The following is a 10,575-nucleotide window of genomic DNA, read 5'->3' as shown; positions in this document are numbered from 1 at the left end:
TTGATATGTTATTGTCTATTTTTTGTACTACATGCTAAATAAATAAACCTAAACCTAAACCTAAACCTAAATAAGGGTTTAAGTGTGTTTACTCCACTATTTCATATCAATATGGCTGGGGAAAAAAAGATCATTATTCACACAAACCTCATATATTCACACAGGGTATAAGGAGGACAATTGATATTTTATTTTACACACACTTACCCTCTAAAATCTTTCCGGTTTGTTCCGCGGCACCGCCAGGTAAAACCTTTGCCACGTACGCTCCGATGTCTCCGTTACTGCCCGGGACCTCCTTCCCTCCGACTACACGTATACCTAATCCATTTCCTGGTCCCAGACAAACAAGGAATTAACTAAGACATTCATTTCAAATGCATTTGAGATATGCAAACATTTTAATATATAGGACCTCTGACCTTTGGGCATTTTCTCTCTACTTCGCGAGACGGAAGGAAAGACAAAGTAACTGTGAATTAATCGACACAAAGACATTCTAATAGCTTTTGTTTTAATCAATTACACACATGGTGCTTTGGCGTTAAGGACTAGCGAGTTGCAATGCATTGTCTACGTCAGCGGTCCCCAAACCTTTTTGGCCGCGCAACCCCCTGTTACGTCCTGACCTAGCTGACGGTGCACCCCCCAACGCTCAGTCTCGTTGTGTTTGGCCGAAAATGATACATTTTATTATGGCAAAGTATGCACCCCGCTCTATACATCTCCTTACAACAGTGTTTTACTATTATTTTTCCGTTTGTGCTAAATAACACCATAAAACCGCCATTACCCTTTTCATGTCACGCACCACAAGGGCTGCACGCAACACCGTTTGGGAACCCCTGGTCTACGTAAATGAGCATTTTGCGCTTTTCCTTATAGCACCGTGACGCTACACAACAGAAAGTGTAGGCGTAGCTTCAAAATTGGTACAAGCTGAACTTTCAAGCTAGTGTGAAGCTAGCACACTAGTAGTGCACACTAGTAGTGCACACTAGTGTGCACTAGTGTTCCCCATTCTTTCCCCCATTATACCAGTATTATCAGTATACTGATGATCTGAATTGATCGAAACGTTGACGACGCAATGAAACACAGACAGAGCACACAGAGCTTTTTCAGCATTACGATTTTCTTTTATAAAATAAAGATTCCCTGAAGAATCTCTTATAGTTACACCAACATTGTTCAGTTGGTTTAAGCCTACTTATTAAGAAGACAATAAAGATGATTATGACAGATTGCGTGTCTCTGTTGAGTCATGGAGAGTCTCCCCAGACAGCAGTGCAGTGGGAATAATAAGTACAGATGGCTCCTTCATGTCATTTGGCAGCTTATTTATATCTATCAATTAATGTCTGCCCATAAATAGGTCATAGATGCGTAATATTGATTCCTTAACACCATCTATGTCTTTTTTTTAACGTGCTCCTGTCCATACAGTACACACACGATAATCATAACCTCAGTCATAACAACTTATTGCTTTTAGCTTTTGTGCTTATAGATTCGTGCTCTAGCTTGAGAAATAGCGAAGATACTGTAAGTGATATACACGTGAGCTTTAAAAAAATCGATTATTTTTTAATAATCAAATCAATCAATTCGTTTGATGAACTGTAGCACCCCATAGTACCAACTCAACAAAGGAGCCGGGAAATGTTTGCACTATTGGTGAGATGCGAAAATAGTTTTCGCTGTACTGTACTGTACTTACTTCAAGTTACTTGCACTGTACATTGACAATAAATGGAATCTCATCTCATCTCAAATGATGCGTCTGCCTGCCATGGGCCTGATGGACGCGTTCACGAGTGACCGCCGGCGAGAGGATATTAAATAAATAGACCATGCAGCGAGTATATGGCCTGTTGTTTATTTGATATCTGTGCCAGATTGACATCAGCCCCTCATCAGAGTTCATGATGGGTACTTTATGCACTTCATTTACCAACACTCATTCTGTTTTACGAGCGTATAAATGCAGTAGCCTGAAAATGGCTGTTAGCCACAACTGCATGCTACATCGCTACCCGTAAGGGGCACAGAGAGGTGTTATTTGAGGCGGTCTGTAAGCAACCATGTCAAAAACAAATGCTTTTATTCCTTATTTCCTTTACACCTGCAGTGTGAGCATATCAACATCCTCCTCAGTGGGGTGCAGACATTTAGAGGGGAAGGTGCTCAAGTGAAAAAAGCGAGTACTTTTTCCACAGCTGCACAGTTCCCGTGTGGTCCACCTTTACCTGAAACACTGCGGTCTTTAGGATCCCTCTGCAGGTTCACTCTGAGGTGGGGGAACGGGTAGTATGGACCTTTCCCCTATAGCATGCACACACACACACACACACACACACACACACACACACACACACACACACACACACACACACACACACACACACACACACACACACACACACACACACACACACACACACACACACACAGACACACGCACGCACACAACAAAGACGTATCATTGACGTACCTTGGGGAATGGACAGAGACTATTGGGCCTATAATTTATACTCCATATAGTAGGAGTATAACAGAGTATAACAGAAAAATAACAGATCCACAGGCTATCAACACATGTACGTGCAATCCCACGGAATTATAGTATTAATAATTATCCCATATTAATAGTGGCAAGTCTATAATATAACATGTAATCTAACTAGCTACGCTTATAACTAACTAGTAATAATCACAGTAACTTGCCCAGTGTGTGCGTATACGTGCGAGAAACCGTTATCTTTTATTTAGGTTTTAGTTATAGTCTTTCGAAATGAAAAGTTTGAGTTTTAGTCTAGTTTTAGTCAACTAAATATGTGATTTTAGTCCACTAAATCTACAGTTGATGTTGTCGACAAAATATATATTGGCAGGCCTTAATGGCATCATAATGATATTACACTTGGCTGCATGCTGAAAATAGTCAATCTACAAGCTCACATCTACAAGCTCACAATGCACCGAGACGCAACACATTGTGAGCTTGTAGATCTGCTATTTTCAGAGCGTGTATAGATCTGCTACATTCAGAGGACAACATCCGAGTGCAACCAAACATAAAATTACTTGTCTTTTGTTCTACTGGACCTCTTCTCCACCCTCCCTAGTCTAGCTATTTGTTGATGAAATTGTCAATATATTTAAAAGAACAAGGCCCAAAATATTTTAAAGGTTACTTCCCGTATGTTAACCAGTTCCATAGTTTGAACACAAGGGCTAGCCCTTGTGTAGCTGATCTTAAAGCACCAAACCTGAGACATAGGGTAGGTAGAAGCTCATTTAAATATACAGGGGTGGAGGATTGGAACAAAATCCCAAGGGAAGTTAAATTTGCTCAGTCTTTGAACATTTTTAAAAAATATGTTGAAAAAGTGGCTGATGGGCAAGTTAGTATAGTGCTGTGTTTATCTATTTATATCTATTTATTGTCTTTTGTTTATTGATCTATGACGGCCGGTTGTAAATGTCATTAGTATTGTAATGTTAGTACACATGTTCTTCTTATCATATGCTGTAACTATTTATTTATTTATTTTATTTGGATCACAATGGAAATAAGTCCTCTGACTTTTTGTACAATCCTGATGATTTCTGTACTGCTCTTCTATGAATTGTATCATGAATATATCAAATGAAAATAAAATAAAATAAATATTTAGTCAACAAAAGTTACTCGACGAACATTTTTCGTCATAGTTTTAGTCATCGAAATCAACACTGGTGTGTGTGTGTGCATGCATGCATGCGTGTGTGTGTGTGTGTGTGTGCCCTGTGTCACCTGTCTGCTCTCCACTCCATTCTCAGCGCGTCCATCTCTAGGTTGGTCAAACCAGTCGTTCTCTTCTCTCCTCAGGTGATACGCTTTACGGTATGAAAACAAGCATCACGTCAAAATGATACGCTTTACGGTATGAAAACAAGCATCACGTCAAAATGATACGCTTTACGGAACGAAAACAAGCATCACGTCACAGGTATGAAAACAAGCATCACGTCAAAATGATACGCTTTACGGTATGAAAACAAGCATCACGTCAAAATGATACGCTTTACGGTATGAAAACAAGCATCACGTCAAAATGATACGCTTTACGGTATGAAAACAAGCATCACGTCAAAATGACACGCTTTACGGTATGAAAACAAGCATCACGTCAAAATGACAATCTGACCCTTTGATGTCATGTGACAACACAGATGGTCAATTCACCGACGGTGGGGGATGTGCATGCAGGGAGGTGAGAGGTCAAGATTAATTATCGATTAATTATAGAATAGACATAGACGTGTGATAGAAAAGGCAGAGGCCGGAAAAACACTTTAATAGAGGTTGATTGAGGTTAATCTGTATTTTAGATTAATGTCTGTTGAATGGATGTTAGTACTAATTCACCGCCAAAGGCGTTTTTCTTCTTCTTTGTTCGTTTTTTTTTAAATCCCACAAAGCCCACATATCTTTTAACGTCTGTTGTGTGTTTTGGGGGGGGGGTTTACGCTAGATTTGCTAACCTATGATTCACCTTTTGAGTCTCATTGAGTCAACCAGGAACCAGGAAATCACGTGAACGCAAAAACACAGTTGCCATCCAGTAGAAGACCCTCCGCTGCGTGTCGGGTCTGCCTACGCCCCCAGCCAGTGTAAAATACCCGGTAACCTGAGACCTCTCGTGGCTTATTGCTTAATCTTATGGGGGTCCTTGGCATATCTTTTCAAATGGGGGTCCACGGGGCTAATTAGTGTCAATTTGGGGGTCCTTGACATGAAAACGTTTGGGAACCACTGCATTAGTGGATGACATCCACCAGCATGGCCTTTCCAACAGACCATAAAAAGGAACGCATGGATGGTTTGATGAAAAAAACAACACCTCTAAAGCACAGCTGAGGACTCTGTGGTCATCGATGGAATAAACAACACCTCTAAAGCACAGCAGAGGACTCTGTGGTCATCGATGGAAAAAACAACACCTCTAAAGCACAGCAGAGGACTCTGTGGTCATCGATGGAAAAAACAACACCTCTAAAGCACAGCAGAGGACTCTGTGGTCATTACAAATAATAAATGTCGGGACACCTAAACCACTGTTTTTCAAACTTTTTCGTACACGGCACCAAAACCTACAGCGAGTCAAAATCACAAGGCACACCTGTACAGTATTTATATGAAAATAGCTGTTAAAAATATGAATTATTTGTGCTATTTAAAAAAACAAATAGATGTATAAATGTATAAATACATACATACATTTAAAGATGTCCGCATATAATGGCATGCGCAAAATAGGGTTTGGGATGCTGAAGGTGGTTTAAAATTAAATATATGGATTTTTAGGGTGCCTCCGTATTGGGAAAAGGAGTGTGCAGTGCACAAAATGCACTGATAGGATATAGTAAATTTAATAAATCACAATAAGGTCTGTACTGTATGTGTGTTTCTTCATATACAGTAGTATACAAGTAGATGGACTGTAGGTTTTAGTTTATTATCTGTAACTCTGATATTCTCATAAATCCTGTTAAAGGACAACTTAAGTTTTTTTCAACCAAGGTTCATGTTTTAGGTTGTTATTAGAGAAACTAAAAGGTGAGTGTTACATTTCTTTCATTTGCTGCTTTCTTTCGTTTAGGGATTTTAGCTCTTTTTGACAGGGGGGCGGGGGCATTCGAGCATGGGGCTAAATATGTATTTTTTCACAAAATGTTATGGCGATTTCAATTTATTTTATTTACTATAGTCCTACTAGACCCCAAGAAATTACATCTGGCCACAAAAGATCACAAGATCTATTGAATGTGACAAACTGACATATTGAGCCTATGACACACAGTATAAGCCTTCCCCCTGTAGCCCTCCTTTACATTCAGTAGATATTATGGCACGGCCAAGTAATCATGCCACCATTTAGTCATGATTTTATGGAAATGGGCATCATAGCTGCAGGTGAATTAGATGATTACTTAACAAAATAAATCAAAGTAAAATACTCTACCATTGTTTGGATCATCTCTGTCCAAAGCCATCATTGAATCACTTAGGCCTGGAATCAAGGCAAAGGGGTTTAAAATGCATAATACATACAGTAGACATCTGTATTAATATCAACATGGGGCATGAAATGTTACATTCAAGACAAATCAGAACTGGGAATTGTATTTTCATTTTTCTCCAAGCAATAAGAATATATACATTACTGTCTTCAGAAGACTTTGGCACCTCATGCTAAGAGTTCACGTGCATTTTTTACTTCCCAGTTCCAAGTTGCTTTTAAACACTTATTTATTTTCTTGAGTTTTACCTGAAATCATATGCAGTATGAGCATTGGCAATGTGCATACACGACTACACGTACCACTTTTAATATGATTGTTTTGTACATGCATGTGCATTCATGAAACAGCAAAGCTGAATAGTGTAAGTATAGTTAATAGCTAGTAGTCAGTCAATTATTATTCATAAAAAGGTGTTTATAATGCAATCGTTTCAACATACAATCTACATAAATATGACAATATATCCATGCAAACACTCACACAAAGGCATGCAAATTAAGATGTTAAGATTTATTTCACTTACAGTAATATCGCATTCAAATAACATGCATTTTGAAACAAGCTAAACATGCAAGGTCCCTGTGTGTCCCTGGCTGTACCTCCACCATAAGGTCCCTGTGTGTCCCTGGCTGTACCTCCACCATAAGGTCCCTGTGTGTCCCTGGCTGTACCTCCACCATAAGGTCCCTGTGTGTCCCTGGCTGTACCTCCACCATAAGGTCCCTGTGTGTCCCTGGCTGTACCTCCACCATAAGGTCCCTGTGTGTCCCTGGCTGTACCTCCACCATAAGGTCCCTGTGTGTCCCTGGCTGTACCTCCACCATAAGGTCCCTGTGTGTCCCTGGCTGTACCTCCACCATAAGGTCCCTGTGTGTCCCTGGCTGTACCTCCACCATAAGGTCCCTGTGTGTCCCTGGCTGTACCTCCACCATAAGGTCCCTGTGTGTCCCTGGCTGTACCTCCACCATAAGGTCCCTGTGTGTCCCTGGCTGTACCTCCACCATAAGGTCCCTGTGTGTCCCTGGCTGTACCTCCACCATAAGGTCCCTGTGTGTCCCTGACTGTACCTCCACCATAAGGTCCCTGTGTGTCCCTGACTGTACCTCCACCATAAGGTCCCTGTGTGTCCCTGACTGTACCTCCACCATAAGGTCCCTGTGTGTCCCTGACTGTACCTCCACCATATTGTGAGGTTAGCTATACACTACTTAGTTGACCAATGTTTGGTATCACAGCACATTTTTATATTAAACTATATAGTACATTTTAACAGCATGATAATACAATATTAGTGTATAGCCTCCACAGCAGACATCGACAACTCTCCAATATATATACTGTATATAAATAAAATATACTCTATATATTTGAACTGAATAAGTTATTATTATAATAAAGCATAGTTTATATCAAAACCTACTGTTTTTTATTTCATTTTTGTAGTGGGGAGGCACTTTTTTGCGTGACGGATAAGAACAAGCCATTGCAAAGGTCTAGGGCCTAGACTCTAGGCATAGTTTTGAATAGGGATTAATTATTCTGCCCTTGTTGCTCAAGCATGGTATGCTTAACAAACAGGATTTAAGGGACTATGAAAATATCTCTCTAAGACTTACATCTTGCATGTGTTTGACCCATTTTGACCTGAGATCAGATTCTAAAAATGTCTGTTTGAAAATGACAGTTTTCTGAAAAAGCTATGTTTCTATGTCAGTCGTTCTTTGATTTTTCAAAAATAGCAGACCTACAAGCTCGTAGCGCGCCACTCGGTGGCGAGCTATGAGCTTGTAGATATTTTTCAATAGCTAAAGCATAGCATAATGCTAACACCAAAAGGGGTCCCCGCCTAAAATGGGTTTTAAATGGCTACAGTGATGGTATATATGGTCTAAAATAAAATGTAGGCTGCTGCGAGTGAGATATTGGTATTCACAGAGGAATAAATCCTACACAACGTGCTGTAGCTCGAAAACAAAGACAGAAATGGACAGAAAACATGCATAATGTGTATTCAAACAAACACCCAAAGAAAAGACCAAATTCAAAGCATGACAGAAATGTACACAAAGACATGCATGCAAACAATTCAGTGAAAAACGAATGTATTAATTGAGAAAATACATCATTGATCATTGAGATAGAGAGAGAGAAAAAAACACTCATGCAGGTGGTTATATAGCGCCTTTATCCAAGGCGCTTTACATAGATTGTGCGTGCGTGCGTGCAAGTGTTCTTATACACTCACAAATACTAGAAGAAAGTGCAAAGAAATGAAGCCACAGCAGTCTAAAAGATATAACATGCAGTAGCAGTAGTTACATAATGATACAGTACTGTTGTACTGTAGTACTGTATGCCGTTTACCTTCACCATCCTCCATGGTGCCTTGGAGGTCGTCCATCAGGTAGCCCCTACCCCGGGTGGGTTCCTCCCTGAGATGCTGCTGCTCTTGCAGAGACAGGCACGAGCCGAACTGGTCCCTGGAGTCCGCCGAGATGGGCGGCAGTGGCCCCGCCGATGCCCGCGCCATGCCCATGGGCTGCCCCACGGGACTCAGCGGACTCTCTTCCTCCGAGTTCTGCGCCACGATGGGCAGCCGGCCGCGCCCGCCCTGCACGATGGGCAGGCTGGTGGGCTTGGCGCGCCCCGAGGGCGTCTGGTAGTCCCCGGAGGACGCTTCGCCGTCCCCCTTGAGCCTCAGGGACGAGCTGGACGGGTCCCTCTTCAGGGACAGGTCCAGGCCGTAGCAGGACGTGGGCCTGGACGAGGGTCTGGAGCGGCTGCCGCTGGGATAGGCCTGGGAGTCCAGGCCCGAGCTCTGGCCCATGAGGTTCAGGGACCCGGCCAGGTTGGCGCCCAGCGTGGAGCCCAGGTACTTCTGCTGCTGCTCCGCGATGTTCTTGCGCAGGCCGAAGGTGATCTCGTCCTGCATGAGCCTGCTGGATCTCTGCTGGGATCCACTACTGGGGTTCCCCAGATAGTTGTAATCCGTGTCCAAACCCCCCCTGCCGTCTGTCATGGAGGAATACTTGGAGACCTTCGGCTCCATGAGAGGCGTCTTGTGTTTCTGGTAGAGCATGGCCGACGCCGGGAGGTTCTTCGCCGCCTGCTTCTCCAGAGTGAGCCTGCTGATGCTGTACTTCTCCTGGGTCTTGGGGTAGTGCCTCTGGGAGTAGCTGGGAGTAGAGCTCTGTGGGGTGTAGTAGTGGTGGGACAGGCCCAGCTGCTCCAAGCCCTCCGTTCCGCCCGTACTCCTCCGGAACTCCTGCTTCAGCTGTTGTTTCAGGAGCTTCAGCTCATAGGGATCATCCATGGGGTCCTCGTCCTCCTTGCCGTAGGTGTGAAGCCGGGACGTGGAGGACCCCAGCAGGTAGTCGGTGGAGCCCAGATCGGCGGCACTCCGCCGCAGCAGCTTCTCCGCCTTGGCCAGCTCCCTCTCGGCGAGGCTGTAGGCCGACGACATGAGGCCCCCCGCGGAGGAGCCCGCCTTGGCGGCGGCGGCCAGCTCCGCCGCGTCCTCCAGGAGCATGTAGCTCCGCGGCGTGTGGTGCTGCTCCACGTCCACAGCGTGGTAGTAGGAGTCGGAGACGGCTGACATGGGGCTGCTCGCGATGCTCACCGAGTCCAGCGCCCGGAGGTCCAGGTGGTTCCCGTATTTGTCGTACTTGACGCCGCCGAGGTAGGCGGAGGACGACGAGGAGGGGTCGGGCTGGCGGCTGATGATCTCGTATTTGGTGGACTCCAACTCTTCGAGGAGCGCCGCCTGCCTGGCGGCTTTCTGCTGCAGCAGGAGCATCTGCTGGTAGCTCTGCTGCTGGGCGGCGGTGAGGGAGGGGACGGACGAGTAGAGGGACTGGGACTGGTAGGACTGGTGGGGGCTCTGCTGGTAGAGGGACTGCTGGTACTGGCTCTGGGGATACTGGTAGGAGTATTTCCCGTAGTCGTGCTTGGTCTGAGGCGGGACGAAGTCGTCCAGTTCCGACTGCGGCGCCGTCCGGGGTCGCTCCAGACCGTGACTCCCGTGACTCCTCTCCATGATCTCCTCGTCGTCACCGTCCACCGAGTGGCTCGTCTCCCGGATGTTACTGACCTCACTGTCCGACATGTAGTCTCGGTCCTCGGCCACGCTCTGCAGATAAGCCCTCTCTCTCTTCTCGCGCTCCATCAGGAGGGCGTCTTTCCGGCGGTTGATGCCCATCTCCAGGTACCGAAGCTTGGCGTCGATCTCCTTCTCCTCCTCGTCCAGCTCGGCCTGCTTCTTGCGCAGCTTGGAGGACTCGCGCTCCACCAGGTCCAGCTCGCGGTCGATGTCCTGGAGGATCTTGGCGCGTGCCATGTTGGAGTTGCGGCACATCCTCCGCCGGGCGGAGCCGGTGCTGTACGCCGTCTGGCCGGTGGCGGTGGACTCGTCTTCGGACGGCGGGTTGGGGAGCGTCCTCTTCACCTTCTTCTGAGTGCCTGTGGGCGTGCTGCCGGAGCTTTGGCCCTGCGGTGAGACACAGG

General features: G+C 45.0%; 1 protein-coding gene across 1 annotated transcript in view; it reads right to left on the bottom strand.

Annotated features, from left to right (window-relative positions):
• The window catches only part of pcloa (piccolo presynaptic cytomatrix protein a), a gene marked incomplete at both ends in the record, with an annotated part of 97,501 nt that overhangs the window by 27,043 nt on the left and 59,883 nt on the right, over positions 1-10,575 (bottom strand). Inside the window, 5 exons of the mRNA XM_083794564.1 lie at positions 208-333; positions 2,250-2,325; positions 3,800-3,882; positions 6,012-6,059; positions 8,437-10,558. Of these exons, the coding sequence (XP_083650690.1) occupies positions 208-333; positions 2,250-2,325; positions 3,800-3,882; positions 6,012-6,059; positions 8,437-10,558 (2,455 nt within the window). The remainder of the gene's footprint in view (positions 1-207; positions 334-2,249; positions 2,326-3,799; positions 3,883-6,011; positions 6,060-8,436; positions 10,559-10,575) is intronic.

The sequence above is a fragment of the Protomyctophum parallelum genome (assembly GCF_964188405.1).
Source record: "Protomyctophum parallelum genome assembly, chromosome: 22".
Lineage (NCBI taxonomy): Eukaryota > Metazoa > Chordata > Actinopteri > Myctophiformes > Myctophidae > Protomyctophum > Protomyctophum parallelum.
The sequence above is the reverse complement of the archived record's forward strand: the minus strand, read 5'-3'. Positions and strand labels throughout refer to the sequence as shown.